Source organism: Cucurbita pepo, chromosome 19 (genome assembly GCF_057944985.1).
Source record: "Cucurbita pepo subsp. pepo isolate OVF chromosome 19, ASM5794498v1, whole genome shotgun sequence".
Classification (NCBI taxonomy): domain Eukaryota; kingdom Viridiplantae; phylum Streptophyta; class Magnoliopsida; order Cucurbitales; family Cucurbitaceae; genus Cucurbita; species Cucurbita pepo.
In genome coordinates, this window is record NC_141816.1 from 12,439,125 (window position 1) to 12,454,796 (window position 15,672).

The 15,672-nt window shown below is 35.5% G+C and overlaps 3 protein-coding genes across 4 annotated transcripts; 2 read left to right on the top strand and 1 right to left on the bottom strand.

Annotated features, from left to right (window-relative positions):
- The first annotated feature begins 1,017 nt into the window (after positions 1–1,017).
- LOC111781088 (9-cis-epoxycarotenoid dioxygenase NCED2, chloroplastic-like) lies at positions 1,018–3,097 on the top strand. Its single transcript, XM_023661512.2, has one exon. It carries the CDS (start codon positions 1,235–1,237, stop codon positions 2,765–2,767), a length of 1,533 nt encoding a protein of 510 aa, XP_023517280.2. The 5' UTR covers positions 1,018–1,234; the 3' UTR covers positions 2,768–3,097.
- A 4,167-nt stretch (positions 3,098–7,264) lies between these two features.
- On the top strand, positions 7,265–8,367 carry LOC111782051 (protein TIFY 5A). The gene is made up of 2 exons (XM_023662823.2): positions 7,265–7,498; positions 8,022–8,367. Exons 1-2 carry the CDS (start codon positions 7,316–7,318, stop codon positions 8,211–8,213), a joined length of 375 nt encoding a protein of 124 aa, XP_023518591.2. The 5' UTR covers positions 7,265–7,315; the 3' UTR covers positions 8,214–8,367.
- A 1,944-nt stretch (positions 8,368–10,311) lies between these two features.
- Positions 10,312–13,955, bottom strand: LOC111782015 (glycolate oxidase 1). 2 transcript variants are annotated; one of them, XM_023662770.2, is made up of 12 exons: positions 13,797–13,955; positions 13,084–13,242; positions 12,866–12,990; positions 12,288–12,334; positions 12,105–12,182; positions 11,892–12,016; positions 11,729–11,795; positions 11,344–11,406; positions 11,193–11,262; positions 11,019–11,119; positions 10,831–10,935; positions 10,312–10,739 (listed from the first exon to the last, which is right to left on the bottom strand). In XM_023662770.2, the coding sequence occupies exons 2-12, from the start codon at positions 13,218–13,220 to the stop codon at positions 10,554–10,556; spliced, it is 1,104 nt and encodes a 367-aa protein (XP_023518538.1). In that variant the 5' UTR covers positions 13,221–13,242; positions 13,797–13,955; the 3' UTR covers positions 10,312–10,553. The 2 variants fall into 2 exon arrangements, with proteins under 2 accessions (XP_023518538.1, XP_023518539.1); XM_023662771.2 differs by lacking the exon at positions 13,797–13,955 and adding an exon at positions 13,679–13,776.
- Between the last annotated feature and the right edge of the window lie 1,717 nt (positions 13,956–15,672).

Here is a 15,672-nt window from a genome sequence, read left to right on the forward strand (position 1 = left end):
CAGGTTGTGACAAATCGGAGGGGTAAAGTGGGGAAGGCAGCTTTATTTTATCCAACTCTCTGACTACGTGTCCCATAGATTAGTCACTCAATATGAAGTTAAATCAAGAAGATAGACGACGGTCGTGGGGATTACTTAAATTAATATATATTTTTGGATTAAACTCACTTATTTTATACTAATAAAAAACCCAAATCAATTATTAAAAAATAAAATTAAAGTTGGGAATGTGGTGGTCATAAACCTTAAGAAAAGGTGGGTCCCTCGAGCCGGAACTGATGTGACCAAGATTTCGTGGTTCAAAGCCACGCACAAAACGGCCACGTGGGTTCGGCCTGACGCCTTTCCGGACCGAACGCGGGATTTTCTCTGTATCAAAAACGACCTTCTTATAAATATTAAATTCAAATCTCCAAACTTTAATAATATATGTTAATTAAAAATATAATATAAAGTTTTAACCTTCAACATTACAACCTAATATTCTGCCAATAAATAAGTATATAAATATAAAGTGAGTAGGGAAGGACGGAGAATTCAATATCTCGCTTTGACCATGTTTAGCTTATGATAAAAAATATCTCCATACTCTTTCAGTGATCCTTTATTTAAATAGCGATTATTCACATTATTCGAAATTAATTCATACGAAACCCATATAAGTAATTATATTTAAATTAATTGATAATATTGATCGGAGAATAAAATTTAAAAATGGGAATGGGAAAAAATAAAGAAAGAATTAGTTAGCGTATATATGGGGAAGGGTTTGAATAGCAAAAAACCAAGTGCCTTTAGGACAAGACAACCACGTGGTGTTGTGCAAATGTCTGACGTGGACCCCTTCATTGCTCTTTCCCTCACCGCTCCGCCTCTATTTATACCTCATTTTCGCTCCTTATCTTCTCCAAAATTCCTCTTTTTTTTTTTTTTTTTTGTCTCTGTTTCCAAAATTATTTCCTCTGCAATTTTGCCTGCTGCTCACTCACTCACTCACTTCAAAATCTAGGCTATGGCGGCTTCTTCTTCTTCGTTCTTATTCAAGCCGCTTTGTTTCGACAATATTAAGATTAGGCAACAGTCCAATCGTAGAAATAACGTTGTTCAGTGTGTTCTTCACTCTCCCTCTGTTCTTCATTTTCCCGACCAAACTACTTCTAAAATTAAGCTGATTGTCAAAGAAGAAAACAAAGCTTCTATTTCCGGTTGGAATTTTCTTCAAAAAACGGCTTCCATGGCGTTAGATATGGTCGAATCCGCCTTACTTTCATTCGAGCTTCAACACCCACTCCCCAAAACCGCCGACCCACGTGATCAAATCTCTGGAAATTTCGCTCCGGTACCGGAGCAACCCATTAAACACAACCTCCCTGTCACCGGAACCATCCCCGACTGCATTAACGGCGTCTACATCCGCAACGGAGCCAACCCTCTGTTCGAGCCCACCGCTGGTCACCATCTCTTCGACGGCGATGGCATGGTCCACGCCGTCTCCATCAATGACGGCTCAGCCAGCTACGCTTGCCGGTTCACCGAAACCCAACGACTGGTCCAAGAACGGAAACTCGGGCGGTCTATTTTCCCAAAAGCCATTGGCGAACTCCACGGTCACTCAGGAATCGTGCGGCTGCTCCTCTTCTACGCTCGAGGGCTGTTCGGGCTCGTCGACCATAGAAACGGAACAGGAGTGGCGAACGCCGGTTTGGTGTTCTTTAACGACCGGCTGCTGGCGATGTCAGAAGACGATTTGCCGTACCACGTGCGTATCACGCCCTCGGGCGACTTAGAAACCGTGGGCCGATACGATTTCAACACGCAGCTTAAATCCACAATGATCGCACACCCGAAAGTGGACCCAGTTTCCAGAGAGATGTACGCGCTTAGTTACGACGTCGTTCATAAACCATATCTCAAATACTTCCGATTCTCCCCCGACGGAATCAAATCCAACGACGTCGAAATTCCTCTCCAAACTCCGACGATGATGCACGATTTCGCCATAACGGATAATTTCGTCATAATCCCCGACCAGCAGGTAGTATTCAAGCTTCAGGAAATGGTCAAGGGCGGATCTCCGGTGATCTACGACAAGAACAAGAAATCCCGATTTGGGATTCTCCCAAAAAATGCAACCGATTCGAAGGATTTAATCTGGGTGGAGTCGCCGGAGACGTTCTGTTTCCATTTATGGAATGCTTGGGAGGAGGCGGAAACAGAGGAGGTGGTAGTGATCGGGTCGTGCATGACGCCACCGGACTCGATTTTCAACGAGTGCGACGAGAATTTGAAAAGTGTATTATCGGAAATTCGCCTGAATTTAAGAACGGGGAAGTCCACACGGCGGCCGATAATCACCGAGGAGGAGCAACAGGTGAATCTAGAAGCCGGAATGGTGAACAGAAACCGTCTAGGGCGGAAAACCCGATACGCGTATCTGGCAATTGCAGAGCCATGGCCGAAGGTTTCGGGTTTCGCTAAGGTTGATCTGGTAACAGGGGAGGTAAAAAAGCATATTTACGGCGGTAGAAAATTCGGAGGGGAGCCGTTCTTTTTACCGAAGGAGGTTAATTCAGAGAAGGAAGAAGAAGAAGAAGACGACGGGCACATTCTTGTATTTGTACACGACGAGAGGACGTGGAAATCGGAGCTGCAAATAGTGAACGCCATGGATTTGAAGGTGGAAGCGACAGTGAAATTGCCGTCGAGAGTGCCGTATGGATTTCATGGGACATTCGTGGACGCAACCAAGTTGCGAAATCAAGCTTGATTGATTGATTGATTGATTGATTGATTTAAACAAATCTCTGAAAAGTATGAAGATTTTTTGAGTGGATGGAGAAATTACCTGTGGGATGGCTTACAAACAGCTCCCCGGATTCTCTCCTATTCGCATTAAAATCTGAACAACCTTTCTTTTTCTTATTTTTATTTTGAGTGAGCGATTTGTAGAGGAAAAACCCAGCTTGTAGCTTTTGGACAGTTCGGTAATTTCGAGCTCAGCTGGGTTCTGTTTCTGTTATGTAAAATATAAAATATATACCATAAAAATATGCTACTCCATTGCTAGTAGATATTATTATTTTTTAATTTACTTTCAGCGTTTAATTCTTCCCAAGTTATATATATACGGTAACAGAAACAAAAAGCAATTGAATAAAGTGGGAGTGGAAGGTAGAATAAGTTAGAAAAACAGTGATTTTTTTTTTAAAAAAAGTTAAAATAAAGTGTTGGTCGGTTGGTAATTAAATTCCACGTTTGCAAACACAAGACTTGGAGAATAATAATAATAATAATATGAGACAAAATTGAACTAGCTGGGGAATCCAATCAAAACAGAGAAAACTTTATTTTAATAATAATGAATTAACTTTGCCGAACATTAAATGTTGGCCGTAGGATTAACTTTTTAATTTAGGCTTATGATTTTGATTATTGGTAGGAACAAAAGAGTCCCACTCGCCCTTTGTCGTAGGTTGTCCAAAAAGTCAGCAAAATCTCTCCTTTTTTTTTCTTTCGTCTCAACACTGAATCTCTCACTCCGACTTTTGACTGTCGGAACTTGAAAAAGGCTGTCGTTTTTCCCTTTTTTTTTTTTTTTTTTTTTTCAAAATTATTTTTAAAAAAGTTACAATTTTCCACCGATTCCAATTCATTCAACTTTTTCCACTTGTTTTGCCGGTAAAGTCATGAGTTTGTTTGTTAGGGAATCAATTAGTCGTGAGAAATTTTTAATAAATTGATGTTTAAAAATAAAAATAAATTTAGATGAGTAATTTCCAAGCTCCTTCAATCCTAATATGTTAATTTCAACCCACCCAAAAAAAAAAAAAAAACTTTAGTCATCACCTTATTACTAGAATCAATTGCAACCCCAAAATGATGGGTTTGATTATTATTATTATTTGTGTACAATAATTTTCACCCACACATTTCTGGATCTAATTGGCGCAATCACTGCCTCAAGTTTTTTGTTTTTTTGGTATTATAATAATCAATCAAATCCCCATATGGGAATTTGTTGTTTTCCAATTCGTGGTCTCTTCTCTAAGCTGAGTTATTATTATTTAAATTTAAAATTTGGTTCTTGGAAATTATGCATGCAATAAACTAATGAACTCTGAACCTTCCCCTACTTAATTAATAGTTTTTTTTTTTTTTTTTTTTTTGTGACTAAAATCGCTATCTAAGTGGTTTCAAATTTTTAAGGCGGAATTGGTTTAAGTATTTTTTTTTTTTTTTTGTGACTTTTTTATTTTAAAAGGAATTAATTAGGAATATTTTGACGTGTTTGAATCCGACAATCACCCGCTACCGGTTGGAGCTGCGTGTTTCTAGCCGAAATCCAAAAGTTGGTGCTCCACGTCAACAAAAGAGAGATTAGGCAACGGAGGGGTAGTATTGTCATTTCATACATTAAGTATATTATGTCATGTATTAAGTACTTTTATACTTAATTAGTTAGTGGTAAATAAAATTAGTTCGATTAGAGCTAGAATGACTTGAAAAATTCAAGAGCAAACCCACCTCCCTAATTACTCGTTAAATTTTAAACAAATCTAATTAATAAGTTAATGACTTTTACAACACAAAATTAAATGTTTAATAATCTATTACATATGTTTAAAAGTTTAGGGACAAAAAGGACAATTTCATATCTCCATTAGACACTTTTTAATGTTTAAAAGGTTAGGAAGAACCTCAAGATCTTTAATCCATTCGAACAATAGGAACAAAATTGTAACAACAAACATGACAAAAATGTTCGATTTACAAAAAGACCACCACTCCTTAAAGTCCCCAAAGGTTGATGGAAAGTGAAACATCCCCAAAAAGCATTGGGAGGAAGAGGAACAGGTTCAATGTAAGGCAACACCCAAAAGGTTGTCTATGTTGAGAGGTTTTGAGTTCTCAGTTGAGAGGCAACGAAGGGCAAAGAGTTCAGGTTGAAACATCCCCAAAATGCATGCCGCCGAAGGTTGATCAGGTTCAATGTAAGGCAAAGGGAATGCAAGAGCGTGCGCGCGGGCGAGCAGGCGTGTCCCGCCTCGAGTGCCGCCATGTGGGCGCTCAAAAAGGCGCCCGCCCATCCCCCCACCTGCCATGGAATTTGATTGGCTTCATTTCTCATACTTTGCCCTGCCGTTTCAGCATCCCAAAAGCTCTTCTTCTGCAATTAATGGTGACCAACGCTACAATATTAAAGGCCCAAAAGCTGGACATTCCCAAGAATTCTGGACAACAAAACACATCCACCATAGAATATGTGAAACTAAATCATTTACAGATCATCACAGTGGCTTCTCTATGGCTTCTACTTCCACGTACGTCCCCGTCAAATACTATAAATTATATACAATTCAAGCATATTTCAGTGTCGAACAAATCTTTAATGCATGGTCGTTCCATGATGTATTCATAAATAACAGAAATGGAAAGGAAAAGACTTCATAATTTGAAAAGACGTTACCTTTTACACCAAAACCAAAATAACATTTAATTTTCTCTTCAGCTTCCCACCTTATTAATTTCATAAACAAACGGACTTGCACGCACTTCCTTTGAAAACAACCAAAATGACCAAAATACCCCCACATCCAAAAATAAATAAAATAAAAATCTTCGCCCTTTCGGTAATCCATCCACACTAGGGTTTATAATACTTGTTCCCTGACAACCCTAGTGTAGGTTTAGGTCCCTTTCATCCCGATTCAAAGAGTAGAGTCTCGATTGACTTTTGTAGAATTATCTTATCACAACTTTAATGCACTTTAGGTATCATTTTCGTCTCAATTCAAGGGTTCGGTATTCGATTAGCTTGGTATCTAACTTGTTTTTCTATTTCTATGTGATCTCATAGTTGAAGTCGGGAAATGTATTCCCATATAATATGTATCATGACGGTTCGTTTGACTCTACTTTTTTTTATCGAATAATCTTGAATGCATAAGACTTCTCTATATACAATCTATACATAAACACAAAGACGTTGACCTATTATGTCGATAGAAGACGTGGACCTACTAAGTTGATAGAATTGGATGCATAGTACTTATAGTCACACTATTTACTCACATGCATGTGGGTCCATTAGGCATTGCAGAATTTATAAATTTTAACGACTTTCTCCCACATGATTTGCGCGTGCAAAACATGAATTCGCTCTTTCTCTCTTATAAATATCTAGCAAAACTCCCGTTCCCCTCCCTCGTAAATATTTTTGAGATATTATGACATTCCACGACTTTAACAAAAATAATATAAAAAATATTGAGAAATTTATTTGTAATTTCACATATTTATGACATAAAAAATAAAATTTCTATTGAAATAAATTAAACCGAATTGGTCCAAATCTGATTTTTTTTTTATAAAGAAAAAAAATTAATTACAAGCGGACGTAGAAGTCAAAGTTTGAAAATTATCCTAATTGGATTAAAATTTAAAATAACGTTTTTCAAATCTAACCTTTTTTTTTCTTGTTGAAAGTAATTTTTAATTTGTTTAGTTATTTATTTTTTAAAAAACGTTTTTTCTCTCTCTCTCTCTCAAGAATGTGAACGTTATTATTAAAGAATAATTAAAAAAAAAAAAGTGTCGGCCAAGTAATATTAATTTTTTATTTCAAGTTATTCACTAAATATTTGCTCGACAAATTTATTTATTTTAATTTTTAATTTTTGGTTTATAGCTTGTAAATAATATCATCGAGTTTTCTAATTTTCGGGATCGAAAATAATTTTTTTTAGTTATTACATAATTCCAAAGAATAACAACACTTTTGTGGTTATAGAGAATGTTTTTTAATTTTAAAATGTGATTAGTTTATTTTGTTAAAATAAATTACAAAAGTATTCTAATTTTTTTTTTTTTTCCTTTTACTTTTCATACTTTTAAAACTAACTTGAAATATTGTCCATTTTCCTTTTTCTTGTTTAAAATGAGTCGTATTATTTTAATTTTTATTTTAAAAAATTCAATAAAATGTCATTAGTCAATTATTTTTAAGGTCATTCGTTTAGTAAAAAAAAAAAAAATTAAGGCTTTCAGAATATTAAATTATTATTAAATAGAAAATTTTAAAAAGAAAAAAAAAAGGCGACGTGGAGAATTGTAAGAGGACAGGAAGTAGTGGTGGTGGCCGTAACAAAAGATTGTACAGTTATATAAGCAAATATCATTTATCACGTGCGTTTAATCTTCCTTGAAAACGACGCCGTATACCCCACCTATCCCCATAAATACTCCACCTCTGTTTTCATTTTCACAAAATCTACTTTCTCTCTCTCTCTCTCTCATTACTCAGATTTTCGTTGTGATGACAGCAAACTCGTCTCTCAGAATGAGGCGAAACTGCAACTTAGAACTTCGCCTTTCTCCCACCACCACCGCCACCGCCGCCGCCTCCTCCTCTTCCGCCGATAACGGCAGCCTTCAAAGCCAGCAACTCACCATCTTCTACAACGGCCGGATCTGCGTCTGCGACGTTACCGAGCTTCAGGTACCAAAACCAACCCTTTTTTATACGATTTGTAGTACGGAACTTTCGTGCACCCGGTTTGTCTAAATTTCTAAAGAGCTACGTGGCGCCAAATCATTGATTGGCTGGCTGTGACCACCTCGTACTCTTCCTTTTTTTTTTTTTTTTTTTTTTAATAAATAATTTGACACGAAATCTTCACGCGACCCAGCGCGTGGTTTAGTTTCCGTCGTTAGGCCGACACCGCGTTTTGCTTTGTTGACGTCGTTTTCACCCCACTAAAATTGGCTACACCTAATTCTTCTATTAATAGAAAAACGCACGTTTTCTTATACGTCTTCTTTTTATTTCTTTAATCTTATGGACAATAGACTAATCTAGTGATTTACTTAATCTTTTATTATTTTATTAATTATATCATTTAATTAATTAATTAATTAAATTCAAATACCCTCCTACTAATAATTACCCTAATTAATTCGAAACTAAATTAATCGAGTTAGGTTCAGATTTTGATTAATGATTCGATGGGTGGATATTGCAGGCACGAGCGATTTTAAAGCTGGCAACTAGAGAAATGGAGAAGGACTTGAATGAACCGACATCGCCGTTGCTACAACAATCTCCCGTGCCTCGAACACCGACCACTCCCGGGCTCTCTATGAAGAGATCGCTGCAAAGATTTCTGCAGAAGAGGAAGCATAGAGTCCAAGCAACATCTCCATACAATCACTGAAGCTAATTACAAGTCATTTGGGGTTTAGAAAATGTTTTAGATCAAGTTCTTGATGTCCTGTTTTTTGTTTTTTGTTTTTTGTTTTTTTTTTTGTAAATTACTATGTTTTTGGTTTTTGTTTAATTTTTTAGCATTAAAATTAACTTTCTCTGTGTTTTTAGAATCCATATACATAAGAATACTCAATTTATATAAATTATCAACTCAATCTAATTTCCAACTAATTAAAAAAAATGTTAAAATTGTAAATAAAGTGAACTTTGTTTCGTTTTCGGGTTTATGGACTGGATTCAGTTAGCTAAACTCATTCATTTTTATTATGTTTGAGGCTTCGGTTACCGGCAAACACTTCCAAAAGTGACCCTCTTGAGTTTCAAGCAATTTCCTTCGTTGAAGTAGTCTTTCGTCATTCTACCAAACGAAAGAAGTCACTATCAAGCATCGAGCCTTTATTAGTTAGTTACAACTCATCAAGTAAGAAAATGCACTTTCATTTCAAAGATGAGGTTGTAAAGAGGAAGTAGCGCTTCTATTGACTAATGTCGAGTCCGTATCGCCACAGAGCAAAGGTCGCGTCTGAATCTGAACTATTTACTCGACAATTCTTAGATAGCAAGCACTAACTCCCCATGACAAAGTAATAAAATATAAGATCGAAGAAAATGAAATATTGCTAATACATCAACGTGAGTTAAAGTTCATATTTAGGACCTCCTAGACATCCATCGACGTCAAACATTCGTCTTTACGCGATCTTGTTGTTCTTAGTCTGTTAAGATACGTCGTTACTAAACTCGTATATCGAGAAGCCGAAAGAGGAATCGCCACGAGTCAAAAAGCATAATAGTACCAATTGGACATAAAATTCACGGGAAGATTCCTGAAATTACAGAGAAATTCATTTTGGAGATTTGGAACGTTTTTCTTATTTATAAATATAGACTTTTCAAATATTTTGGCAATGAAATTTGAGGGTAAACGGGGAGTATTTTAACGGAAAGTTCCAGAAAAATGGACTTTTTCCCCCATTTTTTATATATAAAAGAATTAATTCCATGGCGATGATTATGATATAATAGGAATTAAATTACTTTTATACCCTTATTTCATTTTTTTTTTTTTTTTTACTTTAATTGTCCACCAACTTTTATTTTTATTGAGCCGACAAATTTTAGTACGTTTTTCATATTTCTTACAAACATTTTCAACTAACAACGCTTAGAACGGGGTTTGTAGTGTTTAAATGCCTAAAATGAAAATTGGTTGAATTATATTGTTTCTCGATCATAGTTTATATATATATTTTTTGTTAGTTTGCATAATTCTCAGTTGAATTTCGATCAAGAAACAGTTGAGACAACTAGGAAATTACCGGTCCATGAAATATATCGTGTGGGTTTATTTTTGTGGTATATGGATTGAGAATGAACATGATTATAAAGGTGAGAAATTTAGAGATTTGACATAGACATCGAGTATCATGTCTTGTAGATTAGAGTGATGGTGACCGTCACACTTTCTTGATGTGGGATACCTCTTTACATATCCATTGTGCCAAAGTTTCAAGTAGTCATGGAAGGACAAAATATATCCAAAGACGAAATATGCTACCATCCCTTACTCCATTGTTTAATAATGTAATGGCATATAATTTAGGAGGCATCCCACTGCATCGGTGGATGGGGGAAAGGGGAGACATGAATTTGACGTAGATGAAGATGATGAGTAGGACGGAGATAAAGGCGATGAGTTTGATGTAGATGAAAATGACGAGATAGACATAGACATACACATGCAGAATATCGAGGTTCCTCCTGAACCTATTCATATAATACCTTAACCTTTTGTGATCCATCGGGGTAACTCGATCATCATGTCTGGCCCGTCTTCTTGTTTTGACGACATGAAAGTTTGGCGATAGTATGAGTTATGACAAGACATATAAAGCAAGAGAAGAAGCGTTGGATCTTGTTAGGGGATCACCGAAAGCGCCTTACAAGCTACGACCGAGATTTGGTGAAGCATTGAAGATCGAAAATCCCGGTACGATGAACAACACGAAAACCAAACCATTTCTAAATTGTACTCCATCATGAAATAACATGAAAACCAAAATACCTTTATTTTTTTTTTGCCATTTTTCCTTTAAACCAACTGTACCAGCAATCAAAAACACATAAAAGTTGTCAACTTCAGACAGTAACATATCAATGTTGGCAACAGAAACAATATAGGATGAATGTAATATCCCATTCAAGAAGACATTACATATTTTTATCATAACACAACATCATATGGCTATATATCAGAAGAACCCCAAGAATAGACTGCCAACCCATCTCATAGCCTCGGCACGATGCGAGGAGTGTCCCAGTCAGCCACAATATGGTTGCGGGTAATCTCCTGAATCGAGCGACAGCCGCTCAATGCCATGGTCAGCTCGAACTCATCGCGCAGCATCTGAAGCACCTTCCTCACCCCAGCCTCGCCCTCTGCTGCCAAAGAGAACACCACTGGCCTCCCAATCTAACATTGATGAATAAGATACTTGATAAGTGATCATTCAGTCCTCAGCTAGTAGCTAAGTGATTGTCTGATATGTGTTCTTTTTACTTACAAATATGCCAGATGCTCCGAGTGCCAATGCTTTGAAAACGTCTGTTCCACGTCGAACACCGCCATCCAGGAAAACAGGAACTTCACCTCTGGCAGCTTTAACAACCTGAGATCATCAATAGCTCAAAAGATGATGACATGTTTTGTTTCAGGCAAACAAAAGGGACATAGTCAAGTTGTAGTAAGTACCTCTTCCAAAGCCATAATGGTTGCAGGGACATAGTCGAGTTGACGAGCGCCGTGATTTGAAACAATTATTCCAGCAGCTCCACTTTGAACGGCAATCCTTGCTGCAATTTGGAGGCCAAGCATCAGAATACATTAAAATCATCGCAATGAATGTCTTATTATGAATTTACTTACTGTCCTCAGCAGTAAGTACACCCTTCACGAGAATTGGCAGCTTGGTGATGGTCTGGAGCCACTTCACATCCTGTAAGTAAATGTAAAAAGAAGCTTTTTCAATGGTGCTGTCTTGTTTATTTCACTTTGAATGACATTTTCTTTCTGTTACCTGCCAACTGAGAGTACGGTCAATCTGCCCCGCAACATACGAAGCAAGTCCCGAGTCAGCTGCCTGTAAAAAGCACCCCCACAGATAAAGAAAATGTTGCGAGAACATTGTTGATGGAAGTAGAACTCAGAATATGTTAAAATACCATCACTATCACTAGCCCAATAATTATATGAGCTAGATATTTTAGGAATAGATTGTCTAATTTCTACCATAAATATCCCTCAACTCTACCTAGGTTTTCATCCCAAGAAATCCAAAGCACAGAGTGTAGTACTTTTTACAAAGTGTCTTGTGATCTCTTCTCGATTTGTCTTAATAAAGAGTGCGAGTGCTTCCCACAAAGAGTTGTGTTGAACAGAATAGAGTGACATTTCACACTTACCTCGTCCATTTTACCAAGATCCAATCCCTCAAAGTTCTTCAATGTCAAAAATGGTGGCAGAGTAAATCTGCATCAAAAGCCATTTATGTGTGATAAACATTTGTTAATAAGGTTTCCTGTCTACCTAAACCAATATCAGCTGACTCAATAAATCCATACACACCTGTTCTTGATATCAGCTTCCCTTCGACCAAGCCGTGGAGTGTCCACAGTCAGAGCAATGGCTTTGAAACCAGCCTTTTCAGCTCTTCTCACAAGCTGCGCCACCACATTTCTGTCCTTGTACACCTGAATAAGCAATCACACAAATTCGGGTAAAACACGTTAAGACTAATTGTATTTTGCAGCATAAGTTAGTCATACAGATTGTTCTTACATATAGCTGGAAGAACCGAATCCCAGGTCCAGTGGAAGAAACTTCTTCCACACTGGAAGTAGCCCATGAGGAAAGGGTCTGAAACAATTCAAGAATCACTCGAATCAAGCATAGAAATAAACAGTCCTTAATTCAAAACAATATTATGTACAAAACATTTGAGAGAATAGTAGAACTTTAGACCATAATTGTGCCCGCTGCAGATGCTGCTCTGGCGGTTGCATATTCCCCTGCATTGAAACGACAATATCATTCAGATGAAAACGCTGTCCTTGTAGGAATGGAAGTGAAAATCAGCTCAAAAACACCATAATAGACCGACACTTGAGGATTGTTGGGAGGAAGTCCAACATTGGCTAGAGGATGATTATGAGTTTATAAGTAAGGAATACATCTCCATTGGTAGGGAAGCTCAAAATAAAGCCATGAGAGCTTATGCTCAAAGTGGACAATATCATACCATTGTGGAGAGTCGTGATTCTTAACATAGTATCAGAGTCATGCACTTAATTTAGCCATGTCAATAAAATCCTCAAGTGTCCAACAAAGAAATTACTAGCCTCGAAGGTATAGTCAAAAGGGGATTCATGTGTCGAACAAATGATGTACTTTGTTCGATGCTACATAGACTTCAGGGGAGGCTCTATGGTGTACTTTGTTGGGAGGGAGTCCCCACAAAGTGGACAATATCATACCATTGAGTAGAATCGTGATTCCTAACATGCATAATTGGCTAGACATCGGGATTAGGAAGTTCTTACCTTCAGGGTGAGCCATCTTTTGCATGGCAGTTGGAGCAATCATAATAGGCATTGAAATCTTGAATCCCAACACAGTTGTAGACATGTCTATCTTACTCACATCAATAAGAATACGGGGGCGGAACCTGTGTCAGTGAAAGAGAGATTTCCATTCATCATTTTGGATAACAAAGCAACTTTGAACTGGAAAGGACTGATAAACATGGAAAGAAACGTACAAAATCCTGGAAAATGCATTTCTGTTTTCCTTCAGGGTCCACTGGTCCTCTGCGCCAGATGCGTAGTAGTCATAAACCATCTTAGGCAACTTCTCCTTTGCAATAGCCTCATACTCCGTGACATTAGTGATCTCCATCTTTCAAACAGAGTACTCAAATCTGTGTGATTCAAAGCCCACCAAATTGAAACCATCTCAAATATTTGATACCAAACTTATTCTTGTGACAGTGAATAAGGATGAAGCGATGATTCTCATCGAGACCCAGAGAAAAGGAATGCATACGAATGGTGTTTAAGATCATATAATCATTGTTTCAATGCTTTTTCACTTTAAAAAACTTCTATCAATCAAGATATGAGTCTACATGAGTCTACATGAACCAGAAAACATCGGATTTAATTCATTCATTCGTTCTAATTTCATCGACAAATAGAGAATGAAACAGAAAAGCAAATTCACAGAGCATAAGTGAAAATCGGTCCAAAAGAATCAAAACCCATATGAATGAAACAGAGTAGAAACAATCAAAACTGCATGAAACACAAAACTCGAAAGACCCAAATGAATGATCGAACAAGACATGCGTGTAATACCACAAAACCCCAGATAGAGGAAGATGAACAGATCAAATCAAAAGTTGCAGAAGAACTAACATATAAGCGAGAGAGAGAGAGAGAGAGAGAGAGAGAGAGAGAGAGGGGTAAAGCATACCCTTATCTGTGGCAATGAGAATGAATGAATGGAAGTGATCAAAAGGGCTTAAAGATAACGAAGAGAAGAGGGAAAGACGAGCGATCGAGAGAGAGATTGAGCTCTCGAAATGGAGAGTGCGAAAACAAACAACAAATATAGCACAAGAGTGATAGAGACAAAAGGGGGGTGGGGATCAAATTGAGGAAGAGAGAGAGCGGCCACATTGTTTGGATTGGATTTTCAAGGTGAGCGTTTGCAACCAAATCTGTTTCACGGATATTTCTCAAATGGATCGCGAGTAAGAACTTGTGTGGAGGGCATTTGCAGGATTGTCAGTTATGCTCAATCCTCGATAACATCCCGTTCTCATGTGATGTATGTAAGCAATTGATTTGCAATTGCTGTTCCATATGAATTGATGATGATGAAAAATTGGAGGGTGATTGAAAGTTTCACAAATATATGATTCAATTCAATGATTCTACTTTAAAACATGAGCTAATGAATACACGATTGAGTTGGATTGGATAAATATTTTGAACAAACTCAAAATGGTAACTCACAGCAATCCAAATAGAGCAGCTCATGACCCAACTAGAAATGGTTGGATTGACTTGATCAGAAAAAATGTCAATCAAGCAAAAAAAAAAAGTCAACCCAACAAAAAAAAACCTTAAAGCTAATTTTATGATATATGGTAGGTAGTTAACATTAATTGAATTATTGGATTATATGAAAATATGGTAATGTTTTAAATGGTAACATTTTAAGTTTTAATTGTTTTTTGCTTTAAATATTTTTTATTTTATTTTTCACAAAATTCTAACATTTGATTAGGATATACTCAAATAATATGAATAATCAAATTTAAATATTGATATAAATGATGTTTTAAATTTTTTAAATAAAATTTATGGAACGATAAAAATACTTTTGAACTAATTAGAATTATTGATTAATTATATCAAGTATAAACTATATTTTCAAATTTTAAAATATAATTTTTGACTCTATAATCGCAGTAAATTTATAGTTACGTAATATTAAAAATTCATATAATATGATTACGAAAAGAGATAATGACGAATAATTGACCATGTTCTTTAAAACCATTTTGAAAATGTCGGTTTAATGTAACATTTGATGACGTGGAAGTCTTCATTAAATATATTTAAATTTTAAAAGATAAAAATACTTTAAATAGACAAAAAGAAGATGAAAGGTACAAAAGATAATAAAACACAATAAATGTCAAAATTTAAATTTTAAATAAATGTTAAATTAATAAGAATAGCTTCGCCTATAAAAAAAATCATAAATTTTTAACGTTTCAATAATACTCTTAAATTATAAAAAAAATACTATTTTCAAATTATTTTGTCTTAAAAAATATATTTTTAATTTTAATAATATTAAAAAAAAAACCCTAAATATTAAAAAGTTTAATAAGTACCTTCAACTTTGCTAAAAAAAAAAAAAAAATAAATAATAATAATAAATTAAACTTTTATTATTAATACGATGTATAAAAAGAATTAAAGACCCTCCACTTTTATAAAAAAAAAAAAAAAAATTCAAATTTTTGTAGTGTAATATATGAATAAAAATTGTCACAACTCATAAATTATCTTGTAATTTTTTAAATTATTTTAAAATATTCATGAGTATTTTTAAATGGGTATTATTAAAAGGGTATTTTTGAAATTTTTAAAAAATTAAAAAATATTTTTGAAGTTTTTAAAAAAGTTTTAAAAAATTCAAGATATTTTTAAAAAGTTTAAAAAATAAAATTTTGAAATTTTTTTAAAGTTAAGTATTAATGATTTTAATCTATAATTGAAGGAAGAGTATTTTTTAGATTTTTTTATTTATTTTAAATATGAGAATATTAATG

Coding starts and splice junctions, on each gene's coding strand:
- LOC111781088 (XM_023661512.2), top strand. CDS start 1,235: ATGGCGTTAGATATGGTCGAATCCGCCTTACTTTCATTCGAGCTTCAA.
- LOC111782051 (XM_023662823.2), top strand. CDS start 7,316: ATGACAGCAAACTCGTCTCTCAGAATGAGGCGAAACTGCAACTTAGAA. Junction 7,499..8,021: donor GCGACGTTACCGAGCTTCAG/GTACCAAAACCA, acceptor TGGATATTGCAG/GCACGAGCGATTTTAAAGCT.
- LOC111782015 (XM_023662770.2), bottom strand. CDS start 13,220: ATGGAGATCACTAATGTCACGGAGTATGAGGCTATTGCAAAGGAGAAG. Junction 11,796..11,891: donor GAAGCTGATATCAAGAACAG/GTGTGTATGGAT, acceptor CTTTTGATGCAG/ATTTACTCTGCCACCATTTT. Junction 11,263..11,343: donor ACCGTACTCTCAGTTGGCAG/GTAACAGAAAGA, acceptor ATTTACTTACAG/GATGTGAAGTGGCTCCAGAC.